The sequence below is a fragment of the Dermacentor silvarum genome, chromosome 1 (assembly GCF_013339745.2).
Source record: "Dermacentor silvarum isolate Dsil-2018 chromosome 1, BIME_Dsil_1.4, whole genome shotgun sequence".
NCBI lineage: Eukaryota > Metazoa > Arthropoda > Arachnida > Ixodida > Ixodidae > Dermacentor > Dermacentor silvarum.
This window is the reverse complement of record NC_051154.1, coordinates 425,468,058-425,489,467: the sequence shown is the minus strand read 5'-3', so window position 1 is coordinate 425,489,467 and position 21,410 is coordinate 425,468,058. Positions and strand designations below refer to the sequence as shown.

The following is a 21,410-nucleotide window of genomic DNA, read 5'->3' as shown; positions in this document are numbered from 1 at the left end:
AATCCCAGCTACATTCTGGTGGAATCAGAATGCAAAAAACACTCATGTACCGTGCTTTTAGTGCACTTCGAATACCCCAGTTTGCCAGAAATAATCCAGAGTCCTCCACTATGGCGTCTCTCATAGCCCTCAACCTCTCCATAAATCAACAAAATATCTCTCTCTCTCGTAGCCTGTGAATTGCTTTGGAATGTCAGGACCCATCCATCAGCCATGCATGAGCATGGTTCAACCTCATCATTGGCCTATTTCATGTCCACTGAGGATAAAGGCCTCTCCCAGCTATCTCCAGTTTCTGCTGTCTCGTGCTGGCTACCTCTACCCTAAGCCTTCAACTTCCTTAATTCTGTGAAACCACCTTGTACTCTGCCATCCTTGACATTCCCTTGAACCCCATTTGGTCACTCAGACAGCCGGTTATTTGTCCAACTCGTTACTTGGCCTGTCTAACTGCACTCCTTTCTCCTAATCTCAACTATGATATCAGCCACACACATTTACTCTCTATTCCATGCTGCCTTCTTCCTGTCTCCTGACCTGGCAGAGTTATCAGCAGTGCAATGTTGTGCCCACCACACCCTCACGACCTTGCCCTCCATTTGGTTGCTCCTGTAATGCTGTAGGCTGTGCTTCATTGCCAATGCAGCAAAATGCCTGCAAAGCTCTGCCCATAATTGTGCTGAGCGTCAGTGTTGGCATGACCTCTGTGCTTTCGAGAAGTTGAAGAAAGGGGCAGCCAGTCTTTTGGGTGTTGGCTTCCTGCTGCATGTATCGAGCTCACTTGTTCATGTCAGCAACTTGGCCAGCTTATTTACCCCACTCGGAAAGTTTTGCAAGGCCCACTTAATATTAGACTGCACACTTATAAAAGTGGCACATTCAAACAAAGAGCTTACTAGTGGCATGGTTACCAGTGACTGACAATTTTCTTGAAGGGAACATAAAACACCTTGCTTCTCTGGCCCCATGGAACTGAAAGTCCAAAGCCCTAGATGGAAGCAAATCACTATTGGGGTCAGTGGCCCTTTGCCCAATTGTGGCATCATTTTCTGCAGCATCAAGCACATCATACAGCTACTAACTTCACAGCTGTCGAGGCAGTTAAGGTCTGGGGTCCTGAAACACTTTTTTAATCAATCATGGAATGACCTCACTATTAAAGGATGTCATCTCACGAATCTCATGCCGCAAAATTTTTCCGAGTCCTTCAACTATAAGTGCAGTTATCGCACTGATACCAGGTTTTCTCTCTCCTTTCGTCTCCGCTAGCGCGCTGGAAGCTGACAGCGGACAAGCCAAGACGGCAAAGCCCTGTCCAAAAGTTGAATGTCGCTGCGGCCAATGGGTTCATCACGGCACTCCGTAACAGCCGCGGTAGACTACACTAGGCAGCATGCCGCTGCCATCTCGGAGGCCACACATATCAGATGCAGCTACGCGCAGTGCAAAGTTAAAATGCAGTGCTCCCACTACTGCACCAAATGTGCCAGATTGCGCCATACGAGATTTCCTGTGCCATCCTGATAAAAATACACAATTTCGCGCCGAAGTGCACCAAAATTAGCGACTGCGCATTACATGTGTGGCCGCAGTGGCCCGCAGATGTACATAGCGCGCATGACTAAAGTGGCTTCATAAATCGAACATCACGTTATCTATACGTCAGCGACCGATAATTCGGGCTCGATGGGGACCGCCTAAAAGTCCAAATAATTGGGAGTCTGAAATATCCAAATGTACCAGAAAAGAACTGAATTTATCCCGCCAGTGGCCAAAAAAGTACCATTTTTTCAGTTGACCACTTTACGGGATACATTCACTTTCGCGGGATTTCGCCTCACTAGCGTCAGCGTCGGCATACTTGGTATAGTGGGCCTGGAACGCTATCATCTGTTGACGTGTCTAGTGCTAGTTGCGCGAAATGTCGCAAAAGTGACAGTATGCCGGAAAGGGATCGTCCAAAAATAAAGCCGAAGTTTGTCAATGCGGTACTGCGCGCACGTACGCTTGCCTTCGATCTGGTTAGTCCGTATTTCTACCATTGTTATGCTGCCACCACAAATAGACGAAAGTACAATTAATGCATGCACCTTATCTTCAACCTTTGGCTACAGGGCCACGAATTTGTAGCGTTGCCTTTTCCGCTGCCACTCCTTGCGGCGCTCCGCCTGCGTAATATATATCAGCCGGCAGGTAACGGTGGATGATAAGGGCGGCATATAGTATTGAGCGGAATGCATCGCTACAAAATCGCCGCATAGTAGTACACCGCGCTATCATAGCCGATAGACGGAGTTTTTTTTTTTTGTTTTTTTTTTTACAATTAGTGTCCTAATTCCCGGCGACATCAAGGGTGTAGTCGGCGCCGCTTAACAACCTAAGTTGCCGCGACGGTGTCACTAGTTAACATGTCAATTAATAAACACTGGAAGCGCGGAGCCAATCCGAATGCACTCCTGAATGGTTTCCCGGGGTTCGCTTGCCCGACAGTTTAGGCGTGGTCAGCACTGGATTAACTAGGCTTCGCTAGTTTAGGTTTCCAGGTGTTGGCAACATGGCCAACCACCATGCTGCGGCAATGCCAGCAACGTATCTACGCCAAAATATTGCTATTTCCGCTCAACTCGGCAGTCAAATTAGCATGCAGTCGTGCATGCGGAGTCCGAATTATATAGAATGGCGTACCTTAAGGTGTCCGAAATTTCGTTCATATTTATACTTTAAACTTATGGGCCAGTGATGGTGCCTTAAGTAATCTGAATAATCGAGCTTGTTTGAATTGCTGGTGTTGAAACAATCAGTCGGTGCCATTTGGACCATTCCAATTGAACAAGTCGATACTATTGAAAAGTACCTGGTGTCGTCTGAAGCAATGACTGAGCATTACGACAGGCTCATCAAGGCTGGCCTGGCTCAGAAAAGCATTGATGACATTGAGTCTGGCCAGGTGCTTCTGACTGATACTACAGCTTTGCTGAAAACATAACAAAGTGTCAGCTGTCAATGAAAAAATCATACAATGTAAAAGGCAACATATGAGCAGCTTCACTCAACTTGAAATAAACTAATTACACCACACTGTGTGAATAGGTTTGTTGTCTTCACTTAAAGGGAAACTCATGTATTTAGAGGCACAGCAACATTGTTTTACAGCGAGCAAATACTTTCTGGAATAACGCTCGTCAATTTTAAGTGTTTGAAATAGCTTAGAATGTGTCCAGCAGCTGCAATTTATTAGCGTCAATGTGCCCCGAAATCTGTATCTGGGTGCTCCGAACTGCTCCAAAATTAAGATTTTGCTGCTCCAAAAATTGCTCCAATTCACAGTTCTTCAGTAACACCACTGAAAATGATTTTCCTGTCTTTTTCAGATCGTAACATAGAATTTTTTTTTTTTTCATTTATTTGTTTCACCCAAATTAGCAATTATGTACTACTGAGAATGCTCTCGTTATCATAAAATCAGCCATTAGTGTTGGTGGGCCAGCTGCTTTCAATGACCCTGCATGACGACATTGCGGGAGCAAGAGCAAGCAATCTTTTGCTGTGTTCGACCATAGATTGTAAATTCAATGCAGTAATATTTGGCTCACATGTTCACAGCAGCCTCTACAACAGATCGGCAACATTTTCGTACTATGTTCAGAAAGTTCAAGGCCCTTTTAAGGTCTTGAATTGTAAAGTACTGTTGCAAAAATAACTCATTTTTCTTTTTTATGTAGTGTAAAACCCTTATGGTGTTGAGAGCACAGCAGTGTACATCATCTTCTAAATTTTTAATGCAACGAGTTCAAAACATGCACCAAGTACAACATGTCTGCAGACATGTAGTAGAAGGCAGTACATACAGTCGCCGACCGATTTTCCGGACTTCGTGGGGACTGAAAAATAGTCGGGAAAAATCTAACAGCCCAAAAAACCGAACTGTCCGAAAAACTCACGCACCCTCCCCCCCCCCCCCCCAAGAAAAAAATATTATCAGGCTTAAGAAAAATGGCACAATTTCGCTCAAAAGGCGGAGCATCGATTGCGATAGCAAATTAATAAGACAGCTAGCTATACGAAGCAAGGATGTTAGTTTTATCACCATATAAAGTAGATATACGCTTACTAACCAAATAAGCACGGTGTCATGCGCGCACAGGTTACATGAACACATCTCGCTCGATGACCGCGGAAAATCATTAAAACGCTGGAGTTAGAAAGCGCGCCAGAAGCAGCGGGCAAATTGACCTTCGCGCTGTCTATTCTCTCGCTTCAACGTGGACGTCGAAAAAAAAAACAGCGTATACGAAGCTACTGGCACTCGGCGCACGCCCTTTGTACCCATCGCAGATCGCTTTGAAGATGAGTCCCCCTCGGGCGCACACTTCGGCCACATAGCAGATCGCTTTGAAGATACGGTGCCTGTGCGGCAGCTCAAGAGCTGAACGCAGCTCCCCATCGTCTCCGTCGCCTTCTCCCTCCCTGTGCACCGCAAGTCCGCGCGCTTCCGGCCGCCTTCCTCTCTCCCGTGTGCATTGCTGGCTCACCCTCACAAGCTTTCACCCGCACACAGACCAAAACTTAAAAGACAAAAAAAAAAAACGGATTCCGCCTAAGTGATTATCACGATAGGGCTGAGCTGACCGAAAAAAGAAAAAAAAAAGCAAGTGCCCCTTTTTGGAACGTTTTGTCGGTCAAGGAAGAGCAGGCATGGCCTTCGAGACTGGATGATAGTGTGCGTCTACTAATCTTGAAGGCTATACAGGGGGCCACTGGAAGACAAGCCAGCGGAAAATCCAACATGGCGCGGCCCACAAGATCGAGTAGCATGGCTCGGAGTGAGCGATTTAGTCCGGAAAATCAAACAATGGCATTTAGATTCGTCCGAAAAATCGGTCGCGAAAATACATTTATGGGAACCCTAACGGTACATCTGTGAAGTCCGGAATATCCAAGACGTCCGAATTTTTGGAGTCCAAAAAATCCGTCTGCTACTGTATCACTGAAACGAGAGGTGGTGTCATGGGGTAGCGGAAACCACTCACCAATGTATGCACCGTTTGGCCAAGTGCATTGGTTGAAGGTCACGTAGTACGATGAATGCATTGCCAAAAGCTGGCTGCGCGGCACCATATCAGCTCTTCCAACGTTTATTCTGCTATTTTCTGTATTCAAAATGTGTTAAATCTTATCCTTCCCTCGCTTTTCTGAGAATGCAGGGGTCCTTACCAGCTCTCCCCTGTTATCCCATCAACTACTCAATGAATGGACTTGTCTTTCTGTTACATGATCGTGGTGTGGGTATACATGCTTTCGGGGACGTGTACTGCCTATTCTTTATGTACGAGGCCACGCTGCCCTTGGCACTTATTTTAATCACATTAAAAGGTGGCGCAATCATTTCTTGCGCTCTCAATAATTTGATGTTTGTTTAAGAAGAAAAAGTTTCACCTTACGGGTCAGCATTTTTTTAAAGAACAGGGCAGTGTAGTAGAACTCGGCTTTGTGATTTTGGTATGATGCTCACTCTTTTTGTCCCCTTTTGGTAGGAAACACTTGCTTAAGTCTCATCTTCGGTTTCATGTTTATTGTCTGGTATGAGGGTTGTCCGTAAAATAAGGTTCCCAATGATTTTTCACAATGAAAAACATGTTTATTGGCATTGAATAATACATTTTTGGAAAGCTTAGATTTTCCCCTATTTTTCGACATAATCGCCGTTGAATCAATGCATTTTTGCATGTGGTGTACCATCTTCTTTATGCCTGATTCGTGGAACTGTCCCTCCGTGTCGTGAAGGTAGTTTAAAACCTCTTGTTTCAGTTCCTCTCCGGTTCTGAAATGCGTCCCACCCAGGTGTTTTTTCAATTCAAGGAAGAGATGGTCGTCACTTCGGGTTATGTCTAGGTTGTAGGGCAGGTGCGTGACAGTATCCCATCCAAATTTGTTGATGAGATCGTTTGTTACATGGGCGATGTGTGGACGAGCGTTGTCCTGATAGAAATGGCACTCCCTTCGTGAGCATGCCTCTCCTCTTGTTTTGAATAGCGCGGCGAAGGTTTAACATCCCACATTAGCATTCCGCATTGATTGTTGTACCGGCAGGCATGAATGCGCACAATAACCCCTTCCTGTCCCAAAAGACGCTCGCCATCACTTTACTGGCAGACAGTGTTTGAACTTCTGCGGCTTCAGCGACTCTGGATGTTTCCACTGACAGGATTTTTGTTTTGTTTCTGGTGTTGTGTAGTGGACCCAGGTCTCGTCCCCAGGGACAATAGATTCCAAGAATTCCCCTCCATCGGTTTCGTAGGCCTGAAGAAATTCGTGGGCTGCTTCAACATGTTGCCGTTTGTGGTCTTCCGTAAGCAATCTCAGGACCCACCTTGCACAAACCTTGGCATAGCCTAAATGGTCTGTCAACATTTTGTCAATGCAGGTCTTGCTAATATCAGGGATCATCTCGCAGAGCTCCCAAACCATCACCCTTCGATCTTTCAGCATTGTTTCTTCCACTTTCGCAGTCGTTTCATCCAAAACCAATGGCCGTCCGGAACGCTGTTGTCATGGACGTCTGTACGTCGATCTTTGAAATCTCTGTACCATTTGCGCACGTGTTTTACGCTCATACACTTTTCTCCGTAGAGTTCACACAGTTGGAAATGAATGTCCACTGGCGCAGTGTTTTTTGCACACAAATAACGAATCACAGAGCGTAATTCGCACCTGGCAGGAGAAGCGAGTGGGAGCTCCATCTCTAACGGCTGCCAAGCCAAGACTGAAGAACAGTTCGCAGACAGTTCACTGGGGTGGGGACTGGGAGAGGGGGAACCAAGCTACACGCCAGTGTCGCCAGGTTCCGGCGTAACAGCATTCCTCACGACTGCAGCTCCTTGGGAACCCTATTTTACGGACAATACTCATATTTTTATAGTCGGCATCAAAATTTTATGGACCACGGGATCTGAGGAAACACTTAAAGTGGTACCCCGATTATACGACTGTTTTTTTTTTCAGGGGACCACGCAAAACCGTCGTATAATCCGGGCGTCGTATAATCAAAAAACTAAGAATATAGGCAATGACGCTCAATCTTGCCCAAAAAACGGGTACAGACACACCTGAATAAGCCCGCGGCACGAACCTGGGCCGGTATTTTGTAGTGATGCCTTTCCGGTGCTAATGCCTTTTCGCGCTTATCGCGCTTTGTCAGTGGTCAGAGCGACGGTCCGCTCACGTTATCAACGGGATCAGCCGGCCGTGAGCGGTGGATGATAAGACTAGTATAGAATAATTCATAAGACATCGCTACAAAATACCAGCCCTGCACTGCTCCAAGGAAGGTAGAATAAATTATAAAGAAATTACCATATTTATTAATGTTACACACATATTTTTCATTATTTTCATTGCTTGAACTAAACCCTCACATTACAGTCGAATAACAGCAAAATTGGCCATTTTAAAACGAATGCTCTAAATCCCGCGATTTCTAGCGCAACGTTGGCAACCTATAACTTTGCATCTCGATCCAATCCATATACAAGTCGACCGAAGTTGGAACTTGTTTTTGATTTGAATCAACGCTGTTTTCGCTGTGCTTGTACCTGGTTACAATGCCGCAATACCCTATGGCCTTTTTCAGTTCGACTTCATTCAATCGCGACGTTATGGCGACGCAGCGCGTTCAGTATGACAGCTGCTTTGTGAGACGAGCTATTTTGATGGCCGAGGAGCTGGGAATGTCTGCCTCAGCTCGGTGTCTCGACGTCGATGAATTGCGGGAGGGCTTTGCCAGCAACCGCGCTCGTCGCTCACTCGCACCGTCGCTTATCTCCACACAGCTCTGACCTTTATGCGCCGTGCATTCGCCGCTCAGTTTCCGTTGAAGCGATAGACCGCACGTACCTTCGCCCGCTGCTTGCTGCCAGCGTTTTGACAGTCGTTGTCTGCAGTCATTCAGTGTGATCTATTCATGTTTGTTTGTGCGCGCTCACACCACGCTTGTTCATTCAGTTAGTAATAGTCGGGCCACATTTTCCAACGCACGCTACACATGCAATGCTGCCCGGATCGGCAGTGCAGCGCTACAGGTGTGTCCCTTCGCACGCGCTGTCCACGGGCAGCGCTTCTCATCAACACCACCGTTTCACAGGCGCCTTCTCGTGGTCATCGAGTCTCTCTTCATGTCGGTCTACTTACGGCGCAGCACACCTGCTTACTTAATCAGCTCATGTTTACTACAATTCATATTGCTACTAAAGCCGCTCACCTTACTTCGTATGGTGTTGCTGTGTTGCTATCGCATTCATTGCTTCGCCCTTAGGGCGAAACTGTGACATTTTTTTTCCTTTCTTTTTTTTTCTCGAATGGTACCAACGGAGGCGTCGTACGAGGCGGGGTCAGCGTAAAATTGCGTCGTATAATCGAGGTTTTTCATGCATTATTTCTATGATGATTTTGCCGGTACCAAAGCAATTCGTCATAAAATGCGTGTAGTCGCATAACCGGGGGAAGTATAATCGAGGTTCCACTGTAATTTCTAAGCAGTTTGGGACTGTAGCTCACAAAGCCGTACTACACTATGTTTTTCGCAGGCTATACTACAGGCTAGAAATTTGAATACCAGGCTGCGGAAGTATTTAGCTTCTCTCAGATCTAGAGGTCCATTAACTTTTTGACTCCAAGAGTAACTTTTATGTGGCCAGTGAAGGGAGACTGCCAGCAAAGAGATGAAAGAAAAAGTAGACACCATTGTGTTTAATGCTGTACATATCAGAACTTTGGTATATAATGCAAAATAAAGGAAAAGTGAGCACTTTGCACTGTTTGCAGCTGTGAATTAAGTTTTTGTTATAGCCAAAGAAAAAGGCTTGCTGTGTTCACGTTTACTTGAAACATGCAAGCCACTTTACATCAACAAAAGCACAAATGACAGCAACAAGGTTTTGTTCCCACAGAAAGCAATGACAGTCACATCATCCATTGCTAGACCTTATCCTTCCATTAACCATTTCAGACCATGTGACCTCCCTTGCAGCATGGACTGTAGAACGTCACACATTGATTTCGCCGTGCTGAAAATAAATGAACTGCAACAATACTGTGATCTCGGCGAGTTGTTACATCGTGCTGACAGCATTCTAACAGCGCAAAGGATGAAAATGTAAAGGAACACATACGACAGACAAGCGTTGAACTTCCAGCCAAGATAGATTTCAAATGACTGGCTATTTTATACCCACTGTGCATCAGATATATAAAGCAAACGTCAGCACACAAAACATTGCGCATTTCAGTCACACTCGCTCATTTGCTGAACAATTCCAAAAAGTGTGCATGTATGCGTTTGTTTGCTATTGCGTTTCTAGGCAAAGAAAAAAAAAAAGCTAAGAAAGAATGGAAAATAGTAGAATCATGTTACATAGAATGAGCAAAAGATGAGTGCGTCAGCTGTCTGTCTTTCGTGCTTTATGATAAAGAGGTGCCACTTTTTACGAGGTATCTTTGGACATGTGAATGTGATTGAATTGTGCATTGTTTTTTGTGCGTACCGTATTTTCCGGGCTATAAGTCGCACCTTTGTATTGGACGCACCCCCCTTAAAACGGCAGTTTTCCCGGAAAAAAACGTATATAAGACGCACCTGTTCGTTAGTTCGGTTAGTGATTAAAAAAAAGTGACGTTTCACTCCGTGAACGCGGGTCCCGCGCAAGCGTATGGGTGCCATATATTTCCACTCCACGCGCATTTCTGCCGTCGTGGTTCCACGACGGCAGAAATGCATCAAAGGTCCGTATAAATTTGTCCAATGGCATTAACATCGTCCCCGCGCGCCGTATGCTGTATGCGAGTGAAAGTGTGCGACGGTGAGCCAAATTGTGCACAAGAGAGGAAAGCAGCGCATAAGGAGGGAGGGGGGGGGGGGGGGGCTTGTACTCTGGTAGCAACTGCGTAGTTTGCGCAGTGGCGCGCGCCATATTTTGACAGCGATCTGCAGATGCGACGACTTCGGGGTCGGTCGACTCGCGGTCGGCCTGCTGCCGCTTGCATTGCTGCTCCGTCCTTATCGCACTCTGGTAGCAACTGCGTAGTTTGCGCAGCGGCGTGCGCCATATCTCGACAGCGATCTGCAGATGCGACGAATTTGTGGTCGGCCGACTCGCGGTCAGCCTGCCGCCGCTTGCGGTGCTGCTCCGTCATTCTCGCACAGCGCTCGGGAACTCGAACACGAAAAGAACCCGGCACCTCGATAGCGCGCACAGAACATGTAGCAATTATGTCAACCAGCGCGCTTCGCGTGGCCATAACATCGAATCCAATTTTGACGACAGTTTTCCCGGGAAAAAAAAACATAAGCACCACCGTTCTATAGAAAAAAAAACGAAAAATTGAGAAAAAAAATGTGTCTTATACACCGGAAAGTATGGTATATGTGTTTTGTGTGCCTTATGCACAATGTGTATAAAATAACCGATCATTTCAAATAAAGGGTAGTTTTAAAGTTAAGCACGTGTCTGCTGTATGGTAGTTTTAAAGTTAAGCACCTGTCTGCTGTATGTGTTTGTTTGTTTTTTGTCTTTATCTCTTGTGCTGGTCTGAACGCATTCAGTAAATTGACAGCAATTGCTGAAAGAAGGAAAAAGAAAAATGCTTTGGAGTTCATGGTTGGTGCTTTGGAGGAGGAATATTGCGGAGCTGCCATTGATAAGCTTCAAGGCTTTGTCAGAGCGGTGCCTGAATTGTTCATCTCAGTTTCTCAGAACTTTTAAATGTGCAGCCTCTGCAATAACCTTGCTACAATACTCTCATGACTACCTCTTTCGCAAGATCTTGCAAATTGTTGGGCCAGGCAGTTGAATGCATGAGAGCAGAAGTGAACTATTGTCGTGGAAACATTTAGCACGTAAAGAATGTCTACTACAAACCTTAGAAAAATGAAGGAATGATGTGTGAGGCCTTGCTTCTTTCTTTGTTTCGCTGTACTTATCACATGTACAGCCTATCGCAAATCAGTAAAAGCCAGCCAGCCATTGCATGCATGGGAGATCAGCCTATACGTTTTCGCGATAGCGCTTACATAGCTAGCACATGCTTGTGTGTGAATGTAATGCTTTTTATGGTTGTCAAGTAGTTCTGGGAAGAACAGGTATTATTTATATCTTTGTCATTTTACCGAAACTGCCTGTTTCCATGTTGCTTTCTCTGCCAGGTTTGAAGACTGATTTGTCTTTGAATAAGATACAATTCTTTGTTTTTCTCCGTAACTTTGCATTGGAAGGCAAGGTTGATGCCCTGCACAGATTTTGTGCACTACAACACTCCATTGCTTGTGGAGTGCAATGTAAAATATGTGCAGCACATCTTGCAGAAACAATTGTTAGGTTACAGCGTAACCTCAATTTGATGGAATTTGCAATCCAGTGAATGTTTCTTTCTCTCTTTTTTCAATTTATTCTTCATTGAATATTTGTGATTGTAACCTAACAAGAGCCCACCACAGCATCTCAGTGGCTATGACATTACGCTGCTTGAGCTCGACCTCACGGGTACAACTGCTGGCCATGGCGGCTGTATTCCGAAACCAGTGGAACGCAATAACACTCATGTACTGGGTTTTGGATGCACATTAAAGAACACAACATGGTCGAAATTAATGCCAAGCCTTCTCCTACGGCGCGCCTTATAACCCACTATGCAGTTTCGGGATGTCGAACCCTACAATTAAATTTTTAATTTACTGAAAGCTTAGCTCTCCTGCACACATCTGGGCGCTGTCGTGTGTCACACTCGTAATGCACAGAATGACAACCTTTGGGCTTGGCCTGAAAGTTATGCTGGTTTCCTGCAGGACTTCATTCGTACGTGTTCACTAACAGTGCCATAGCCCACCGGAAGTGCTACGGAGGCTGTGAAATCTTTTCCGACTGCTGGAACATAGATACCTCAACATCGTGAAATCTTCTATATAAGAAATTTCGTTATATCGAAGTTGGACTGTATCATGTTGTTAGAAGCATACAAACTGTTCGCTTGAGGTTTATACAAGTCTTTTCCACAGTTGTTTGACCCCCTCTGTGGTTCAAGGGTTCAAGGGAATCTTCTTCTCGGAGTGCTTGCATGCATGAAGATTACCACTCTGACTGACTGTAGCTCTGGAATGCTACAGGTACACTTTCTCTTTTAACCTTGGGATCAAGTTTCCCTTTGAGATGGTTGGACAGAATGGCCGTATGCCCCCATGTTTTCTTTTATTGTCTTCCTCTCTTTACAGCGGGGCATTCTGCTCATTGCCTTATTGCTTCACCAACTTTGTTTTGTAGCACAGAGTTGTGGTATGTTATCTTATTCAAGGAAGGTGGCAGTGCTCTGAAATATATAATGTATTCTTACTTTTCACTGCAACTTTCTTGCAAAGACGTCCTTTAACATCTTGATTAAAAGGCCAAATTCGGAATTTGAGAAGACAACATGCAAAGTTAAAAAGTGTGACAATTAAAAGGTGAGGTGAAGAATGGCAGTGTGAAACAGTGAAGGGAAATGCTATGAATATGTTGGTGATTGTTACAACCAAATTTTTATGAAAAAATTTTATTAATGAAATAAATGTTAGATGCATGCTCGAAGAATCAATGTACCCTTAAAAATTCAAATCAAATCAACCTATAACTTTTTTGAAAACAGAAATACAGAGGCTGCCGCAAAGAACTGTTATGAATGTTACCGCTGTGGAGACAGCAGCAAGTGCAAACAGAAATTTTACAGTCTTGTAAAAAGTTGTAAAACACATACAGCAGGCTCATATGTATGAGAAAACATATTTTGTTGCATGGAGACTGGTGTGAAAAAAAAAATAGTGATTGAAAGTTGGATATTTTTCACATGAAATATTTCCAATTCGAACACCACCAAACAGGGACGAAGACACATATGTGTGTCTTGTTCTTTCAATGCTCACCCGCCGTGGTTGCTCAGTGGCTATGGTGTTGGGCTGCTGAGCACAAGGTCGCGGGATCGAATCCCGGCCACGGCGGCCGCATTTCGATGGGGGCAAAATGCGAAAACACCCGTGTACTTAGATTTAGGTGCACGTTAAAAAACCCAAGGTGGTCCAAATTTCCCGAGTCCCCCACTACGGCGTGCCTCATGATGAAATCGTGGTTTTGGTATGTAAAACCCCATAATTTAATTTTTTTTTTTCTTTCAATGCTCATCCTGTGTGACATTGTTCAAGTGACAATAATGTTCAACCAGGCAAGTCCTTATTCTAGTAAAATATTTCAATGCAGAAACAAAATGCAACCCACTGACTCTTAACTTTGCGCTGCTGAGCGCAAGATTGCGGGATCGAATCCTGGCCGCCGCGGCCACGTTTGGATAGAGGCGAAATGCAAAAACACCCATGTGCTTGCATCGTAGTGCACGTTGAAGAACCCCAGGTGGTCAAAATTAATCCGGAGCCCTCCACTACGGCGTGCATCACAATCAGAACTGGTTTTGGCACGTAAAACCCCAGAAAAAAGAAGGCTCTTAATTCTGGGGACATTGTCTCTCACGTTGCCCACTCGATGACACTTCTGCAGCCAATGCCACAAATTCAGTGTGTACATGCATTTTCATCCCATGGCTATTTGTTTGTTTATAGACCTTGTAACAAGCAAGTCAATGCCGCTGTTAAAGCAACCTCGTGTAGCTGAGAAGTATTAAAAGCACTCACCATTTGTAACAGCTTGAATGAACGCAAAAGCAGCACTCGCAAAATATTGCCAGCAGCCGTGTTGAAAAAGCACCGAGCCAAAAAAAAAAAAAGATGTTCTGTGGCAAACATCTTGATATGGGCAAGTTGGTTCATACTTGATGAAAAAAGTGGTAACGCAAGCAAGCCAAGGCAAGTAAACACAGGAACACTCATCCTGTGGTGTGTCCTCCTGCATCTACTTGTCCTGGTTTCCTTTATTACGATAGCAATTACATATTACGTTAGCAATTACTCCAGTTGCACTTGTAGTGTTGGCGTCAGGTTCCGGCATCAAGTTCCGGGTGTGTATGCTCTCCTGGCTACCTGCAGCCCGCTTCGGGCGGCTTGAGAAAGCGAACTGTGATAATAGTGATCGCACCATGCAGTAAGACCTCCCTCCCCCCCCTATTTCCGACCACCTAAAGCCCGTCTCGGGTTATGGCATGCTTGAAAGGAAACAGGGAGCGACACATGCCATGCCAATTCTTCAAGGGAAATCAGTTAAGAGGAAGCTTTAGTTCGGGGGCTCCTATCTGGATACATAACAACAAAGAAACTGTTTTTCTTGTCAACCACTGCACTGTACTCGATGAAGTTTGTTGCGTTTGAAAGAAAAAGCTAGTCTAGTGACTGTAGCAAGTGGTTGTTTTATTTAGGCCCTCAATTGTTTTATGAAAATTGAAAAAAATATTTTGAACTCAAGTATAAACTTTACAACTCTGTAACTGGGTATGAAAAAATGATATCCCAATTCTGTGAATTGCGCATAATAGATCTAAAGTGGACGAAATTGATGTGCACTGCTCTAAAGTACAGTGGAATCTCGATGATACGAATCTCACGAGGTCACGAAAAATATTCGTACAGTAAAACCCCGGTGATACGAACCCGGCTGGTACGAATTTCGGTGTGATACGAATTCGTAACATTCCCCGAACGAAATACATTGCTCACAATACGAAAAAAATCGGCTGTTCCGAACGTGTCGCCGCGCCGCTACGGATCATACGAACGCGTGAGCAACAGCGACGGCGGACGAGCCAGCTAGGCCACCGGCACAGCGGGATCTGGGCGGGATCTATAGTCGCCAAGCAACCGACTACGTCACGCGGCTGCGCAATCTCTCATTGGTCCCCACGTCGAGCGGACCGGACCACATCACTGCCTAGCTGATGCTACAGTGTACTAGAAGGGGGCAGTGGGCTTACTCTCTAGCGGAGGCTATGCGATGCGGTGGCTCCACGAATGTCGCAAATATGAGCTTCTCCGATAGCCCGAGCGGCGGCGCTGACGTCGGTTTCAATGGAATGTGGGTGCGACGGCGCAGCTTCCTAGTGCCCGATCATATTAGTTGGAGTTGCTGAGCTGCGTTGTTTTTTCTGTGGACGTCGTCGCGTGGGTTGTTTTTTTCCTTCAGTGTTTTTTTCGCACATAGCCTGCAAGAGATTAGTATGCCTTGCAGTAACTGAGCCATGCCGCGGCATCGACGAAACCACTCTTACGTGCTTGGGTGCCAAACAGCTAGGCTATGTTTATGTGAAGGATGGGCCGAAGTTGTCCTTGTTTGGCATCCTGAAGAATAAAAATAGGCGGAAAAAGTAGGAAAAGAACCTCCATAGAACCTTCCCTGGACGACACGAGCGCAGTATATGCGAGCTCCATTTTGAGCCACGTTTTGTGCTCAACTCCAACGCAGTTCCTGATCACTGTGAATTGTTTTTCTTTTTATGGTCTAGTTAGCGAAGGAAACTGCGAGGAAGGTACACTGGCCTCCTTACTGGAAGTTGACTCTCTCGAAGCATCAGGTGACAGAAATGAGTGCAGTCAAACTGCTGCTAGTGCTACTGCCACAGAGGCCACACAAACGTGGTACCCCAGCATTGCACGGGCCTGCGGGTTTCAAACGACCATAACCAGCACGTGGCCAGAAGCGACTCGAGGCTCACTTACCACATTGCGGGCTATGTTGCGCGGAAGTGTATTGTCAATTCCAGCACGAAATGCCAAGAATGCACAAAACTGCTTACTATGACGCCACCAGGCGAAAGTTTTCAACTTGCCCGGCTAACAAACTTCTGTGACCGAGGAGGCCTCCAGTCAGCTGTACGGCTTTGTGAAAAGTCTAGAGGATCTTTTCACAGAATGCTTCTCTCAGAGTGAGCTACACTCTGACAGCGTTATGGATATGCTGGAAGTTGTTAAGAGTGAGCTTTCCCTCGAAGTTGGCTGCAATGTGCACGCTCTTAGCCTCACAGCTAAAATAATTAGTTTTTACATTGTCACACGTCTGCATTCTTATGTGAAAGGAATTAACTGTGACAAGGCAGGAAAGCGGCAGAGGGCCAAGCAGCTGAAGTTGAGCCATTGCACATGAGTTGAAGTGCATGAAACAATGGCTTGCTGTACTTCTTGCAAATGAAAGCTTTGTGTCAGCAACAGCCCTGTTAACTTCATTTTGCTTCCCCTTATATAACTGTACATAAGCATACATGCCGGAGCCTTTGTCAAGTGAACTAGTTTTCACTTTTTGTTCAGGCCTCCCTCCATTTCTTGAAGGAAAAAACAAACCTGATTGGATTTAACAAATGTGTGCCGGTGTAATGATGGTTAATAATAAATGCAGAAGGCTACTATGAAGCATGGAACAACTAAAGTGGAACAATGAAATATTTAAGCAATATATACATATTCATTTTGGCTAAGCAAAGGCACAAACCTGGTTAGCATGCCTGATCTTTTTTTTTTTTTTTTTTGAGCCCAGCTGGGAAGTATGCACGCACTGTTTTCTGTCTGACAAAATTTTACATTAGGTCGACATGGCATGAAACCGTTTTCAAATTTTTTTTACGATTGCCCGATAATTTGGAAAATTCGAAGGCCCCTTCCGCATAAGCAACATCCGTCAGCGACGAGCTGTTTGCACAAAAGGTCTAAGAGTTAGGATAGGCAGCAAATTGCGGTAGAGTTGCCGTCTTCCTTTTCCACAAGGTACTATTATGGCAAATATCATGTGGCCTAAACAAATAGAGTGCTTGCTAAAGATATGTAAAGACTGTCAGGTATGCCAAAATTAAAAACAAATAAGAGTGTGAACTGCTTCGAACTGAACCGACAGAAACGCAAGGAAAATCAAAGCTTCCATTGAAGTTGCCAGTGGCGCCACCTCTTGGATGCGATGCTGACTGCGTCAGAGGAGCGGCTGAGTAAGCCCACTGCCCCCTTCTAGTACACTGTACCGATGCTTAGCGAGAAAGTAGACGAGGACCGCTGCTGCAACGACAACCGAGGCGCAGCCCCGACGGTCAAAACGCTCCCTGCACTCGACGTGCTCAGGCGTTCAGTGGCGTGCAAAAACATTCCCAAGATCACGTGGGCGCACTTATACGCCTTTCAGAAGGCGATCGTTGACGATTTGGACAAGAAAACGTCCCGTTGATACGTTTTTCAAGGGACCGCGCAAAAAAAAGAGAGAAAAAAAAAAAAGCCGCAGTTTCGCCCGAAAGGTGAAGCGACGGAAACGCAGCAGCAGCAGCGAGCGAATTGACCTTTGCGCTGTCTCTCGCTTCAACGCGAACTAAACGTCGAAGGCCCAGCGCATACGAAACAACTGGCACTAGGCTCACTTTGTCAACACCGCAGATCATTTTGACGATAAGGTCCGCGCGGGCGCGCACTACGCGCACGTCGCAGATCGCTTTCAGGATGCGGCACTAAGGGCACCCGCGCGGGTGCGTCGTATCTGCAACGTGCCTTGTTGCAACTTACACCGCGCACCGACAATGCTTTCAGCAGCGCGCCAAATCACGTGGCGGCGCCTCCGACCGGCATTGCTCCGACACCGCCAGAGAGCAAAAGCTTAGGCGAGACCCTCAACGCCGCGCGGAGCAAAAAAAGAACCGCGGCATCACGCCAAGGTCGCCGTTTCTGCGTGGCGCTGGAACGCGCGTGTACGTGCCGACGTCTCAGCCAACGCTGCGGCTGCAGCACAGAGGGAAGCAACGGCGGAGGCCCAGTTCGGCCAACGCTCGCTTCAGCGGCAGAAACCGAAACTTCCGGGAGCGGGCTAAGCGGCGCCGGGCCGGCGGGAGCGGCGGACGCGCACGGAGACAGTCGAAGGTGAGGGGGCTACGAGGGTGTTGAGAGGAAGGGCGAGGGGAGGCCAAACCGCTTCCCTGCCGCCCTCCTCCCTCACCTGCGACGGTCCCCGCGCGCGCCCGTCGCCTCTTCACAACCACAATCTCGCTCTCTCGCCGTGCGTGCGCCGCCAGCTCGCTGAAGTTTCGTTTTCAGCCGTTATCGCGAAGCGAGCGCGGGCAGTTTCGTGGCCCTTGCTCAATATGTGCTTGCGCGCCGCTATATTTCACGAATCGCACCGTTCGTACATCGTGCTATAGTGCACGATTATTTCAAAAATAAGTCCTTTTAATTCGAACAAATTTTTGGGCCCCTGCGAGTTCGAATTACCGAGATTCGACTATACATGGAAGTCAATGGGATTTAGGTCGGGACTGCGAAAACGCGACGTAGCAGCCGGGAAAACGCAGCAGCGAGGAAGGTATCAATGGGATTCCACTATTAGAATTTTTTCTGGTAAAAATAAAGTCATTTTTCTTGATATTGTGTATGTTTTGATGATACGAATTTCGGGTGATACGAATATTTCACGCGACCCCGCGAGATTCGTATCACCGAGGTTTTTATTAGCCGAAATTCGTATCATCGAAACACAATTAAAACTAGCTAAATTAAAGAGTCGGAGGTGAACTCACTCAGGCACACGCACGTAAAAAGCATTTACAGTATAGATTACTTATAACGTAACTGTTTATAGTGCAGAACAGGCTACAACGCGGCCTTTTCCGACTCCCGTTTACCCTCCCATAGAACTCCATGTATATGCATACTGCTTACAGTGCAGCCGCGTGAGACGAAATACCGGTTATACTGCGGGTTCCGCTGGAAAATCTCGCCGACAAGGGCGGTAGCGAGCACCCACCGACGGGAGAGGAGATCAACGAGGGCGATGCGGAGGAGAAGCAAGAGACGTGGAGCATGAGTCCAAGGGCGATAAAATCGGCGCTGCGCGCCGTATGTGCGAGTGAAAGCGCGCCTTCACGCACGGAGAGCGAATGCACAGCCGAGAGCCAACGCGACTTCCGTCACGGCCGGGCGCGCCAGTAGAGCCCGGCCCTGCTTCCGTCGCGCGAAAGGCCGGGGGGGGGGGGGGGGGGGGGCGACGCTGTGCTGTGTGGCACCAAATGCGTATCTTCCAACCGGGCGCAAGGGTAACTGGTGACGCAATCTCCCACGCGAAAGGAGCACGGCGGGAAGGCAGTGCACTAGGGAAGGAGGGAAGGAGAGAGGGGGGGGGCGCCTTCTACTCTGACAACAAATGCGTTCTTCTACTTTGTGCCTGTGCCGGCTGTCGGGGTTGTCACGCGCACTGTATCTTGAAAGCGATCTCCACACGGCTCTGACCTTTGTATGCGCTGTGCTTACGCAGCTCAGTTTCCATAGACCGCACTTCCCCACGCCTGTGTGGGGAAAAGCGCAAAAGCAAGAAAAGCGCCACCGCGTCAAACTCTTCGCGCCCAGTCGCGACCTCCGCGCCTCCGCACCAAAAGAGAAAAGGAGAAAGCGCGTGACTGTGCGCTGTTCTCTCTCGCGGCCGTCGGTGGGGCGGCGTTTATTCGTATCAACCGACGCGGGTCGAAAATCGATTCGTAACAACCGTTCTCCAGCACGTTGCAAAGTAATGGGGCTAGGCCGGGACCACAGAAAAATTCGTATCATTCGGAAATTCGTATTAGCCGTGATCGTATCATCGAGATTCCACATACCACTAGTTTAGTTTATGAGTAGGACTCTTCCAAAGCCCTTTGTAAACATTGCAACAATTTGACGTAATTCATAAATTAATACATCAAAGTTGTCCACTTTAGCTGCTCTAACAGATGCAGTTTACAGAATAGTGATATTGTTTTCTTTGTGCAGAGTTACATATTTGTAAACTTAGTGCTTCAATTTTGTTTTTTCACTCACCGGTATTCGGTGAGTGAAAATTATTACAAGCCCTAAGTCAAGATTCCACTTCCTAGAGTCACTAGAATTTAATTCTCTCTCCCAAATGCAACAAATTTCACTCAAGTTGTCTCATACAAGCATTTCTGCATATGACATGTAATTCGATAGGGAAATCGTAGATCGCCCCAAGTTAAAGCTTCCTCTTAAGGCGAGGAAGCTTGGCATGAGGAGAGAAAAAAGTGCCTTGGTGCACTTTTTTCTCTCCTCATGATAAGTGTCGAATGTCATTTGATCTTCTGAGTTTTGGAGACAGCACAGGGAAATGTTAAAGGGAGCTGCAACAAAGAATGTTTGCCTGCAAAGTGTGCATGCATGACGATGTGCTTCTTCCTAGTTTCATTTAGATAGTAAGTGAATGCTTCCTTTAATTTATACTGCCTATAAAACCACCAGTCTTACTTCCTATTATGCTCTAATGCCTTGCTATCACTGTCAGTGCTTGGCCCTTCGAGCAAAACTGCAGATGTTTTCGTCTACTATCCCATTGGGCAACTAACCCTACTGCTCATTCATGAATTCTCGTTTACCATACCACACCATTCTTGATAAACATGGCGCCTGTTGTCTTATCCTCGCAGAGAACGTTCTGTGGCAATGAAGGCAAAGCTACGGGCGCAAAGCATGCACAAGCGAAAGTGCTGAAAAGGGCGTCTCATTTTCATCCACATTAGTTTAAGCTGGGGAAGAGAAAACCTAAACACCTTATTTACAACAGCTTAATAACACAAAACAAACCACTAAGTGTTGAAGTTCTACTTATTTTGCAGCTGAGCAAATGCGTAACCGTGGCACATGGAATTCGAGTCAATTCAGTGTCTGTTCCGAGAAACCGAAAGCACTGTCAAACACTGCCAGACTGCTTGGTGCCGTAACAGACGTGCAGAAGCTCCGCCTGCGATAGCTGTGTCTTCATTGCCACAGAAAGTTGTCCGGGAGTATAGTGCATGTGCATCGTGCTACGGTGTTCTGCTCCTGGTGACATTGAACAGCGCGTGCTGCTTGTAATATTCACAGGGTGGTTAAAGAAACATTTTGGTAGTAAGTACAAACTGAGCATCCCTGTAGATTGTTTTTTTTTTTTCTTGAAGCATTAGTTTCCAGGCATTTGCAAGAATTTTAAGGTGCTAAAAATTTAAAAGGGGAATGTAAAAGGTGTTTTAAAATTTATCAGGAATATCGTAAAATGCTGCATGCTTAACCAAATGCTGCAGGCGCACAAGATGCTCACACCACCTCTCCCAATGAGTGTTAATAAGGTCAACTTGTGTTGGAGGTAATACTGTAGAGCTTGGAGCTATTGGAGCTTTAAATATTGTAAAAGATCCTTTAGACAGCTGCCTTCTGCCACTTGCACTCATGCAGGTGGCCACAAAGGTTGGCATGATGGGGAACTAAATCTTCTTGTAGACGGAAATTGAGAGGAGTGTACACAATTGCAGACTTCACCGTTCAGTTCCAAAATGCAGCATATAAAAATTGGTGCACTGCTAAGATTTATACGAAGACAATAAAACACTTGCACTTTTTGTGGTTCATATCCATGTGTGTTTTATTGTCTTTTTGTAAGTCTTACTCGCCAACAGTATTTAATCTTGCTCATTAA

General features: G+C 46.2%; 1 protein-coding gene across 2 annotated transcripts in view; it reads left to right on the top strand.

Moving 5' to 3' along the window:
- LOC119437664 (ankyrin repeat and SOCS box protein 8) overlaps positions 1–21,410 on the top strand; it is a 57,774-nt gene that overhangs the window by 25,455 nt on the left and 10,909 nt on the right. The window contains exon 3 of one of the 2 annotated variants that reach the window (XM_049660762.1): positions 12,047–12,154. The exons of the other annotated variant lie outside the window; for it this stretch is intronic. Within the exon in view, the coding sequence (XP_049516719.1) occupies positions 12,047–12,154 (108 nt within the window). The remainder of the gene's footprint in view (positions 1–12,046; positions 12,155–21,410) is intronic. 2 annotated transcript variants of the gene reach the window in all.